This window comes from Octopus sinensis, linkage group LG4 (genome assembly GCF_006345805.1).
Source record: "Octopus sinensis linkage group LG4, ASM634580v1, whole genome shotgun sequence".
Lineage (NCBI taxonomy): Eukaryota > Metazoa > Mollusca > Cephalopoda > Octopoda > Octopodidae > Octopus > Octopus sinensis.
The window spans coordinates 127,511,335-127,524,814 of NC_043000.1; the positions used below are offsets into that span (position 1 = coordinate 127,511,335).

At 38.3% G+C, this 13,480-nt stretch overlaps 1 protein-coding gene across 9 annotated transcripts in view; it reads right to left on the bottom strand.

Moving 5' to 3' along the window:
* Positions 1 to 13,480, bottom strand: part of LOC115210341 (nesprin-1) — an 870,646-nt gene that overhangs the window by 733,090 nt on the left and 124,076 nt on the right. For all 9 annotated transcript variants that reach the window (XM_036502466.1, XM_036502469.1, XM_036502465.1 and 6 more), the window contains 2 exons: positions 9,088 to 9,149; positions 3,162 to 3,257 (listed from right to left, as the gene is read on the bottom strand). In XM_036502466.1, coding sequence (XP_036358359.1) covers positions 3,162 to 3,257; positions 9,088 to 9,149 — 158 coding nt within the window. The remainder of the gene's footprint in view (positions 1 to 3,161; positions 3,258 to 9,087; positions 9,150 to 13,480) is intronic.

A 13,480-nucleotide genomic window follows, 5' to 3' on the forward strand; every position in this document is an offset into this window, starting at 1 on the left:
TACTTGCATGTGAGTGATGGATAGCTGCCCTGTATTCTCTGACTGTATTTTCATAACACTTCAGTTTTATCTCATAAAAGATCTAAGTCAAATCTCAAACTTGTTGAACTAATTCTATAATAGTGTTTCAAGACTATCTAATGAGCACATGTTCAACAATTGGAAAATGCCCAGAAATAGCAGTTATCAGTCTATCTGCCTGAATAACCAAACATTAGCCATAAAGAAGAACATGCCCTGAAGAACTGGCTAAGAATGTAGATAAAGTTGACTTATCTCACACAATGATACACAATGCTTATTTTTTTTATCATAGGTATTCAGATTAGTAACATATTCTGACTAGAATATATCAAGCCAAGAAAGAAACCTTGATGAAATTGAACATCCACATAGAGGATTAGAACTAGCAGCCAAATCTTCCTCAAACCTCATTCAACATCTTAAAACAGGACACAATAAATTATATACCATATTTGATGGTATAAAAAAACACACAGGTATAATTAAATGCACCTCTATGTCAGCAGTGCATATTCAGGAAATAAAGGCTGACCTAAAGCTACAGCTGTGTGGTTAAGAAGCTCACTTTACTAATAAGTGGCTCCTAGTTTGATCCCACTGCAGAGCACCTTAGGTGAGTCAACCTTGTGAGATGAAACTCGGGAGACAGAAAATTGTACTCAAGCTCCATGTTCTTTTGTATGCTGCTTATGTTTCAATTCATTGTGAAAATAATGAAAAATTTAGTAAAAAATACCTTTATCATTGAAACGAAGCAGTTTTGATAACACATTGTGTGGTACTTGATGCGTGGTACAGCTTGCACCTGTTCAGGTAACTATAAACAAATCGTTTGTGCAGGTAATTTGGAAAAACCTGAACACTCAAGCACTATCTGAACATGGTCGATGTCAGTGCCACTTGACTGGCTCCTGTGCCAGTGGCACATAAAAAGCACCCACTACACTCTCGGGGTAGTTGGTGTTAGGAAGGGCATCCAGCTGTAGAAACCTTGCCAAATCAGATTGGAGCCTGGTGCAGCCTCCTGGCTTGCCAGTCCTCAGTCAAACCATTCAACCCATGCCATCATGGAAAACGGATGTTAAACGATGATGATGATGATGTTGACAATCAGGCAGAATAATAAAAGCATCCAAAAGAGATGCTTCACAAAATTTTTTCCAGTTTTATATCTTGAGTTCAAATTCCAAGTTCAACTTTGCCTTTCATCCTTTCAGGTCAATAAAATATGGGGGCAATGTAACTGACTTGCTCTCTCCCCAAGATTTCAGCTTTTATGCCAATAGTACAAATAATAATTATTTTTACCATTGAGTGAGATTATCATCATTGAGTGCAAGCCATCAAAGTGACACTGGGGTACAGATATATGAAGCCCAGTATACCCATCATGACTACCCATCAGATAAGGGTACACCAGGCACATGCATCACAACCACATGTGCACAACATAGTGATCTCTATCAAGATAAACAGCACATGACCTTGCAGGTGGGACATAGAATTTTCTTAGGTCAAGTAGCCCATCCTGCTCAAAAGGTCCCTGAATAAGGATTGTTTAAGGATGTTGAACAAAACACCCATGTTTCCAAAGGTGAACTATCCAAACCCAAAAGAATTCCTCTCAACACATGGCTATGATGCTCCCCCACTACTTCTCCTCATGATCAGAGATGCGCATATCATCAGCCACTAAGGGACATGGTCAACTGGTTAAGGTCAAACAACTGACAAGCAAATCTGTGGTATTGAGCAGAATATTTGCTGTAGCCCATCTTTTATACCAAGACAAAACAATGTACATGATATCACTTCCAATCAGTTAAGAGTCACTGCTTGGTACTGCATCAGGGCAATTATTATCATTATCATATTGTCTTTGCACAGCTTCTAATGCTGGAGATGTACTACGGTGTCAGCTGTTCACTACCAGTGAACTAAGGTAACACCCCTTATTTTTCATGCACCATCCGGAGTATTTGAATGATTCCAAGCAGTGCTGTTTTCTACAAGTGCTCCACCCTTATTGTGGCCCCTATTTGTTCCCTGTACTTGCTCCACCCTTATTGCAGCCCCTATTTGTTTTTTGCTTTTTTTTGTGTTTATTATTATTATTATTTTATGTTTGACTTTTGCTTTGCATTTGTACAAGTTGGCTCCAAGTCTCACCCAAAAACCTCAAGAGACAACAAGTTAGAAGTTTATGTTATCATTATTATTATTATAAGTTCATGTTGTTATTATTATTATAAGTTCATGTTGTTATTATTATAAGTTCATGTTATCATTATTATTATCATAAGTTCATGTTATCATTATTATCATTATTTTACTATTATTATTATCATTATTATTATTTTACTATTATTATTATCATTATTATTATTTTACTATTATTATTATTCTATGTTTGACTTTTGCTTTATATTTGTACAAGTTGGCTCCAAGTCTCACCCAGAGACCTCAAGAGACAACAGGGTTGGAAGTTCATGTTGTTGTTATGCCTAGTGTGCCATATATTTGGGGGGTGGGGATGTTGTACTAATGAATGTCTAAAAAAAAAAAAGTTTTTTTTTTTTTTTTTTTTAAACCGAAAATTATGGTTGTTTTAAACCTTGAGGTTACATAGAGAGTATTTTGCGTAGGATATGAGCAGTTCCCATGAGCACTATCTTTTGAACTTCTGCCATTTTTGGGTTTCCTGGTATCTGAGTTAGGTAGCTATCAGCCCCTTTTGCTATCATTCCCAGGGCACCTATGACAACAGGTATTGTTTTAGTCTTCAGCTTCCACATTTTGCTGATTTCTATTTCAAGATCTTTATATTTGCTCAGTTTTTGGTAGGTCCTGACAGATACGTTTATATCGATTGGGACAGTCATATCAATGAGGAGGCATGTTCTTTGTTTGAAGTCTTTCAATATGATGTCTGGCCTATTTGCATCTATCTTCCTGTCAGTTTGAATGGTGAAGTTCCAGAGGAGTGAGATGTGGTCATTATTATTATCATTATTATTATTATTATTATTATTATTATTATTATATTATTATTATTATTATGGTGATACCACTCAGATGAAAACAACAATATTAACATTACAAGCATACAAAATATATAATGTTCAGTAACAACTTACCAGTTTTTCCCCAGTGAGAACTTCAAGTAAAGAAAGTAATACCAATCCATTCTTGATGTCAGAGAACAGATCTTCAACTTTTATGGGTGGATCATGCTGAAAATAGTGTAAGAATCAAAATCAATTTTTATTTCAAGGAATTCATCTCCACCTTTCTTTTATCACTCACTATATTTGCCTGCAACCCAATTCTAACCATTTGTTGCTCTCTCCTCACACCACTTTCTTGAATCTTGAGATGCTCAGGCATTTAGTTACCACCATCTCTATCTTCTTTCCAGTTACTCCCATTTCACCCTTATATAATGTAGGGTAGCTATGTACCTCCTCTATAGCGAGATACATGTGCTTGTCTCTCTCGTACTTTTCATCCCTTCAACACCTGACATACAACCACCTCATCTCCTCTCAAAACCCGCATCCCACTTTGTCAAGGGTACTCTTTTTTTTTCTTCATCTTTCTTGTCTTGCAAGTTACCTGGCAACTTCACTAGTGCAGGTGCCACATAAAAAGTACCCAGTACATGTGGCAAAGTAGTTGGCACTAACAAGGACATCCAGCCATTAAAACCATGCTAAAGCAGGTGCTGGATCGATGCAGCCCAATGGCTTGCTGGCTCCTCAAACTGTACAACCCAATATCAGCATGGAAAACAGGTATTAAATAATGATGATAATGATGATGATGACGATGATGATTAGACAACAACTGTTGAGCCTCACAATAACAGTTGTTGTTTGTTCCTTCTCAAGCCATGCTTGGCTTATAGGGCTGGTTTCCCGGTTTTCTTGGCGTATAGGTTCCCCACCTGGACGGGACGCCGGTCCATCTCAGGTGAGCTGCAAGATGCAGGAGGAAAGAGTGAAAGAAAGTTGTAGCGAAAAAGTCAGCAGAAGTTCACCTCATTACCTTCTGCCGGAGCCGCATGGAGCTTAGATGTTTCGCTCATAAACACACACATCGCCCGGTCTGAGATTCGAACCCACGATCCCTTGACCACGAGTTCACTGCTCTAACCACTAGGCCATGTGCCTCCACCACAATAACAGTACATGTGACCAATGAAACCATTTTACTGTAATTCCAACAACTTACTCAGAAAAGGCAACAGCAGTAAATGAAACACCTCCTTCAGAAAGTACATTCAATTTTTTTTTTTCTTCTTTTACCCTATTTTACTTGTTTCCATCATTGGACTGCAGCCATGCAAGAACACCACCTTGAGGAGTTTTAGTCCACCAAATCCACCCCAGTGCATTTTTTTTTAAGCTGGTACTTATTCAGTCTGTCAGTCTCCTTTGGTGAAGTGTTAAGTTACAGGGATATAAACAAACTGACACCTGTTGTCAAGTGTTAGGGGACATCAAACAGGTACAAACACCCACACACACTTACCAACCATGTGATTTCTGGTTCAGTCCTACAGCAGGGCACTTTGGGCAAGTGTCTTCTGGTAGAGTCCCTGACAGACTGAAACCTTGGGAGAGGATTTGATAGTTGGAAACTGGAAGTTCCTTGTGTGCGTGTATGTGTGTGTGTGTTCGTGCAAGCATGTGTGTGTTTGTGCAAGCATGGGTGTGCCCATATATGGAGATCTCACAATAGTTGTAAATGAGCATCACCATCATCTAAGTAGCATTGTTTATTCCCAACCTTCAGTGAGAAACATGTTGGCCATGAGAAAATATTACCTTGCTCTACATATATTTACATATTTTTAATAGTGTGTAATTCGATGAACATATGTGTGTGTGTATAAATAGGTACATATAATATATATATATATACAAACACATATATATACATACATACATATATATATATATTATATATATATATATATATATATATATATATATATTATATGTACATATATATATGAATACCATCCATCAGGCATTTGCCATATTCTGAACGCTTTACTTCCCTGGGCATGGATACATTGAAACTCCGACGTCTGGCAGCTGACTTGGCAGACACCCATAAAATTATTAACCATCTTACAAACAATAACTCTGAGCACCTTTTCAAACTCCACCTATCTAACACCCGTGGACATGTTTACAAAGTCAGAAAACAGCACAGCTCCCATGACTTTCAGAAACATTTTTTCACGCTAAGAGTTGCTTATGGAATTTGAACTCAGAGAGGAAAGAATCAGAATAAATACTACAAGGCATTCTACCTAACATTATAATGTCTCAGTCAAGTCACCACCTTATCTTTATTTTGTTTTTTATGTGTGTGGGATGGATGGACAAACAGAGAGACATTAACATAAAGCTGAAGATCAGTGAAAAAGAGAATAGCTACACTGAACTATTGAGAAACCTGCAGTTACTCTATCCAGATTACAAGTTCAGGTTTATACCTGTAATTATTGGGGCACTAGGATATGTAACACACTGCCTAAATACCAATTTTGAGAAATTAGGCTTCTCAAAACCAGAAAGGAGAAAGTTCACTCAAAGAATACAGATCCAATCCATCACTGGAACTGAAAAAATCTGTAAAACTTTCCAGAGGTTTATCATTTAAGTATATATGATAATGACTAGATATGCAAGTATATGCATGAGAAGACATACATAAAACAAAACATACAAATCAGCACATATACATCATCATCATCATTTAATGTTGGCTTTCCATGCTAGCATGGATTGAACGATTTGACTGAGGGCTGGCGAACCAGATGGCTGCACCAGACTCCAGTCTTAATCTACAGCTGGATGCCTTTCATAATGCCAACCACTCCGAGAGTGTAGTGGGTGCTTTTACGTGCCACTGGCATGAGGGCCAGTCTGGCGGTACTGGCATTTTTTACATGCCACCTGCACAGGAATGAGTCCGGCGGCACAGGCATGAGTCCTCGCTCAAATGTTTTGTTCATGTGCCAGTAAGGCGACGCTGGTACTGATCACGCTCAAATGGTGCTTTTTACATGCCAACAGCATGGAAACCAGACAGCTGCTCTGGCAGTGATCCCGCTCAGATGGAGCTGTTAGCGCTCCACTGGCACGAGTGCCAGTCATCAAATTTGGTTACAACTTCAACAACATGCATACATGCATGTTGTTGATGTTGAAATTCCAATGAAGGAACCTTGGATCTAGGTTAGAAACTGGCTCTTTCTCTATTGGCAAGAAATCTTGAAATAAAACTGAACAATGACATGCATAGATGCAAACAAGTATGTGCATGTGTGTGGGGATGTGTTTGTCTTCTTGTTTTAACATCACATGTTTGTAAACAAGCAACAACACTGTACAAGCAGAGTCCTTTGTTTCCAATCTATATATATAAAGCTGAAGTTGTCTGTGTGTGACAAGTTTGGTAGCCTTCAACTAACACTATCTCCTCCGAGACCCTGTGGCGCAAGTTGACCAAAATTGAGAGTATGATAGAAGAAGGCTTGCTCTTCCTTCCGTAGAAGATAAAATTCAAATCAGACCATGTTAACACCAAAAATTATTTACATCAAAAAGGTGCTTTTTTTTCTATGAAAATCCCTATTTTTTACGATTTTTTTACTGCTGTGTCGCCATTTTTCGGTGTATTTCAACCAGAAAAATGTTCACTTGAAGAAAATAACAAGCTACATAATGCAAATTTTTTACTTTTCAAAAATTCCAATTCTAAAGGGTCAAAACAAACCCGAGCAATGCCAGGCAATAGTACTAATCTTCTATAAAACCATATCTGGCCATAGGGAAATAACAACCTTGCTTGGAAACGGGTGAAGGCTGGCAACAAGAAGGATGTCCAGCCATAGAATAATCTGTCTCAATGAAAGTAAAGTTAGAAATGATGAGGATGATGATGACAATAATGGCCTTGTACATTGTTTCTAAATATCAAACCAACTGCCTTTGTGTCATGGATCTACATGCGCAGGCTGACTAAGTGTTATTCAACAAAAACAGCAACTACTACTACTACTACTACAACTATCTCTACCACCACTACTATTACTACTACTGCCATCACCACCACCATCACTACCACAATGACAAAAATAACTCCTACAACCAACACCACCACAACTTCTACTATTACCATCACCACAACTACTACTACTACCAAAACCACCACTGCCACCACCACAACTACAATTACCATTACTACTGACAACAACCAATCATGTTCTGCAACTTATACACTATAAGGTAAATTTTGTGTAACTGCATTTTCACTGTTTTGTGCTGGCTGAGCAAGAGAGAGATAATGTTGTTTATTGTGGTATTTAAACCTGCAACCTTTGCATGACAATCTCCATAGTGATAATGTCATTGAGAAAAGCAAAACAAACATCAATATTATTGGCATGTACTGGTCTCCATTGTAATGTTGAGATTGTCATTAATTTTAAAACCTGTCTATACGTTATGCACATTATGCACAAACACATGTGTGTGCACACACACACACGTGTGTGTGTAAGGAACAAATGGCTGGCATAAACTGCATGTTGTGTTTATTCCGTCATATAAGAGTGTGTGTGTGTATGTACATTATATATATATATATATATATATATATATATAAAAATATGTATGTATACGTATAAATACATACATTCCCTTCCTGTCATTTCAATATGTGACCGTGTGTGTATTGTCGGCTATTTTCTTTCTCCGTCTTCCCTTCCTTGGACCTTTCCTTTTTCTATGTTTCTAATGAAGAGCTCCGCTCAAGACGTTAAATCCTCATTTTTTCCTTTCCTTTCCTGAGCGTCCAATAACACTATACTTGTTCCATGTCCTTGTATTGTTGTGTTTTCTCTTTGTTCATGTTTGGATTAACTATATATATATGTGTATGTGTGTCTGTGTGTGGAGGCACATGGCCTAGTGGTTAGAGCAGCAGACTCACGGTCGAGGGATCGCGGGTTCAAATCTCAGACAGGGCAATGTATATATTTATGAGTGAAACCCCTCAGCTCCACGCGGCTCCGGCAGAAGGTAATGGCGAACTTCTGCTGACTCTTTTGCCACAACATGCACACACACACACACACAGGCATGAACACACGCCCACACATGCACACACACAGAAATAGCTGCAGTTTCAATGGCGTCATACTTTCCCAAACACTCTGATGAAATATAAACCCTCAGTTATGAAAACAGAATATCAGTAACTGTCACTCCCTGGTTGAGTTCACCTGGCCCACTGCTGCTGTGACCACCATCATAAATGGAAATTACTGAGTAATGGTCAAACGACTAAAAATAGCACACAAATCTCTCTTAAAATCACATCCAATTGTTTTAAACAAGGAAGTACATATTGGGTAACATAATCCAAGATAGACTACGCCTGAGCAAAGATGGGATGGTCGTGATGAAACATTATCAACATAAGGTCAGCATGACTCTAGTGGACCTCAGGATCAATAACAACAGGAATACAAAAATAGATTAGATAATAACTGTGGCCACCCGACCATGCTACACTCCATACCATTCATGTGTCAAATTGTCATGCTATTCACACCATTTATTTGTCACCCTGTGTTCAATCCCTCAGTTACACACTCTCACTGCGTACATATCACTCATGTGACATGCTACCACACAGCATTCGTATCATTCATCTATCATGCTATTATATTGCAACTCATATCAGTCAGTTTCTATAGTCACATTGCATTCATACCATTCATCTGTCATCATCATACTGCATTCATACCACTCATCTGTCGTACTGTCACACTGAATTTATACTGTTCATCTGTCACTGTTACACTACATTCATATCATTCATCTGTCACTATTATACTACATTCATACCATTCATCTGTCACTATCATACTACATTCGTACCACTCACTGGTCACTTTGTCATACTGTATCCATACCAACCTTGCTTAACGAAGCAGTGTAAAGATTGTATTTTTTGAAGAGTAAAATAAGATTATACCTGGCATAAATATGTATTCATCCAGTTGGTAAATGTCTTCTTTTGGACTCTTTCTTGTTCATCTGAAATGAAAAATAATTATATATTTAATTCCATGTTTGTTTTTTTTTTGTTGAAACAATAACAACGACAACAACAACAACAACAACAGCAGCAGCAGCAGCCGTTCAAGAATTTGGACCTGGAGATCTCCATTTCCAGCGACTTCGAGGGCCACCTCCCAGTGGCATCAGGCGTCAATGAAAAGCCCTCGACTACAACAAGACGACCAAAATTTTTTTTTCCCAAGGTCTGGGGCCCCTAAGCCCTAGACCATCACCTAATCACTCTAAGCTGTCTTGTTGCTTAACAACAACAACAACAGCAGCAACAGCAACAACAACAATCATTGTTTTTACTATGAGCACAAGGTCTGAAATTTGGGGGAGGGGACTAGTCGATTACATCAACCCCAGTATTTCACTGGAACTTAATTTATCAACCCTGAAAGGATGAAAGGCAAAGTTAACTGCAGCAGAATTTGAACTCAGAACATAAGGACAGACTTGCCCGGTGTGCTAACGGTTGTTGTTGTTGTTGTGGTGGTGGTGGTGGTGGTGGTGGTGGTGGTGGTAGTAATGGTGGTAGTGGTGGTAGTGGTGGTGGTGGTTGTGGAGGTTGGTGGTGGTGGTGGTGGTGATGGATTGATGGTTGTGGTTGTGGTGGTTGTTGTTGTGGTGATGGTAGTGGTTGCAGTTGTTGTGGTATTGACAATAACGACAACAATGACTGTGATGATGATGATAGTACAGTTATAGTTATAATGTCGCCGGTGATGATGGCAGTAGTATTGATAAAAACAAAGATTACAGCAATAATGTTACTGATGATGATGATGATGATGATGATGATGATGATGATGGATGGTGGGGTAATATTGCTGGTGAAGACAATGACAAAGATGATTGCAGCAACGATGATGGTGGTGGTGGTGATTCTGATGACAGTGGTGGTGGTAGTGTTTGTGGTGTTGGCTGTGGTGCTGGTAATGATTACAGCAGACATAATGATGTTGATGATGCCCTCAAAGTATTCAAAAAAAAAAACTAACAACAATTAAATATACCATAGAAATCCTTAAAATGTAAAAGAAAAACTGAAATATGTCAATTTTTAAAATTGATTTGCAAATTGTAAATTAAAATAAAATGAACAATTCTGTCTGTTTCTTCACATTAATTTTCTTCATATTTCATAAATTCTTCCATTCTTCCACTAACTGCTCATTTTACAAGGATTTTCTTACAAATACACTCTTTGACTGAGCACTGATGACAACAACAATGTTGTGAACATCATCATTATCATTGTTACCACTCCCATCACCCTCATCAACAACACCATCACTACCTTCTTTTAATGTCCATCTTCCATGCAGGTACAGGTTGGACAGTTTGGCAGGATCTGATGAGGAGAACTGTATCCTGCTTTAATGTCTGCTTTGGCATGGTTTCTACTGCTGGATGCCATTCCTAACACCAACTGCTTTTCAGAGTAGACTATGTTTTCCTTTGTGGCACCAGCACTAGTGAGGTGGCCATATACATTGCAAGACTAAGATTCTCTTTGACTAAGTAGAGAGAAGTGGTGAGGGAGCTTTAGGCGAGGTGAAGAAAGGTTAAAGTATGAAGGAAGAAGCTAGAAGTTACTAGCTGCAGAGGAAATATATGACTGTTCATGTTATGCAAGAGTTGGTAGGAGTGGAGCTGGAAAGGGAGACACACATGGTTTAAAGGGACAAAAAAACCCTATTGAGTTTATATTATTATCTAAATTGTTGATTTATATATGATTTACTTTTTACTCTTTTACTTGTTTCAGTCATGTGACTGTAGCCATGCTGGAGCACCACCTTTAGTTGAGCAAATCGACCCCAGAACTTATTCTTTGTAAGCCTAGTACTTATTCTATCGCTCACTTTTGCCGAACCGCTAAGTTACGGGGACGTAAACACACCAGCATCAGTTGTTAAGCGATGTTGGGACGACAAACACAAACACACAAACATACACACACACACACACACATATATATATATACATATATACGATGGACTTCTTTCAGTTTCTGTCTACCAAATCCACTCACAAAGCTTTGGTCGGCCTGAGGCTATAGTACAAGACACTTGCCCAAGGTGCCACGTAATGGGACTGAACCCGGGACCATGTGGTTGTAAGCAAGCTACTTACCACACAGCCACTCCTACACCTATTTATTTTTAATTTAATATGATTTACTTTTTACTCTTTTACTTGTTTCAGTCATGTGACTGTAGCCATGCTGGAGCACCACCTTTAGTTGAGCAAATCGACCCCAGAACTTATTCTTTGTAAGCCTAGTACTTATTCTATCGCTCACTTTTGCCGAACCGCTAAGTTACGGGGACGTAAACACACCAGCATCAGTTGTTAAGCGATGTTGGGACGACAAACACAAACACACAAACATACACACACACACACACACATATATATATATACATATATACGATGGACTTCTTTCAGTTTCTGTCTACCAAATCCACTCACAAAGCTTTGGTCGGCCTGAGGCTATAGTACAAGACACTTGCCCAAGGTGCCACGTAATGGGACTGAACCCGGGACCATGTGGTTTGTAAGCAAGCTACTTACCACACAGCCACTCCTACACCTATTTATTTTTAATTTAATATGATTTACTTTTTACTCTTTTACTTGTTTCAGTCATGTGACTGTGGCCATGCTGGAGCACCGCCTTTAGTTGAGCAAATCGACCCCAGAACTTATTCTTTGTAAACCTAGTACTTATTCTATCGCTCACTTTTGCTGAACCGTAAACACACCAGCATCAGTTGTTAAGCGATGTTGGGGGGACAAACACAAACACACAAACACACACACACACACACACACACACACACACACACACACATATATATATATACATATATAAGACAGACTTCTTTCAGTTTCTGTCCACCAAATCCACTCACAAAGCTTTGGTCGGCCTGAGGCTATAGTACAAGACACTTGCCCAAGGTACCACTCAATGGGACTGAACCCGGAACCATGTGGTTTGTAAGCAACCTACTTACCACACAGTCACTCCTACACCTATTTATTTTTAATTAATTTTATAAATAAAATTATTTATAATTAATTTTGGTTGGGGTGATAAAGGAATAAAAATTTTAGGTTAAAGTAACTTCCTTAATTTGTAATTTGGTAATGATGAGGTGGCAGGGTGCATCCTGGGAATAGAAGAACAAGAAGGGTGGATGGGTAGCTGTTGCAAGATTGTATGGAGAGAGTGAAGGCTGGTTTAAATATGAGTTGGATAGAAAGTAGGGGAGAGGATATGAAAACTAGAAATAGGTTGGACTTATGAATATAGTGAATGGTGTACATAAAATAGGGGTACATCTTGTAAGCCAGCAAATGAGGTATAGAAGGCTAAAACTGGCAAAGTAAATAATTGCATTTCTCAAGGGTTACCATGTAATAGTAAAAAAGATAAAAACACTTATGGAGCTGTTGAATGAAGTTTTCACTGTATGTTACCTGGAGTGAAAGAGATAGAGAATATGTTTACTGAATAACATTTTTTGTAAGAGTTATTCTGAAACAGAGAAAAAAACTATTTGGCCTTGGTGTAGTCATGGTTGGATGGTTAAGACATTTGCTTTGCAATCACATGGTTCCAGGTTCAATCTGAATGTGCAGAGTATTAGGCAAGCATCTTCTACTAAACACCCGAGTAAGTGAATATGAACAGAATTTAATTCACAGACACTGTACAGAAACTCATTATTTGTATATGTACATGTGTATGTGAGTGTATGTATGTGCATGTATATATTACATAATGTATGTGCATGTGAGTACACACACACACGTATATATATTTTTGATATGTCTGTGTTTGTGTGTTCGTGTCTGTATGTTTATATTTAACTAGAAGCCAGTGTTGTCATTAATGTTGCATCTCTTTATGCCTTGTAACTTAGCAATGTGACAAATAAAGATTGATAAAATAAGAAAGTAAGTACTAAACTGAAATAATTACTAGGGTCAATACAATTGACTAAAAACGTTTGAAGGTGGTCGAGACTCCAGCATGGCCTCAGTTCAATGACTGAAACCACAAAAAAAAAATAGGATTAAAAATAAATTGATATTACTATTCTATATTTTTGAGATGTGGAATTATGTACTTTATTTACAATGGACAGATAGGTGTCCTCACCTTGTTTGTAGTTATCACAACGTTTCAGCTGTTGTACTCTCCAGCCTTCATCAGGTGTTCTGGTGGAATTTTGAACCCATTTCCACCAGAACACTTGATGAAGGCTGGAGAAAACATCAGCTGAAATGTC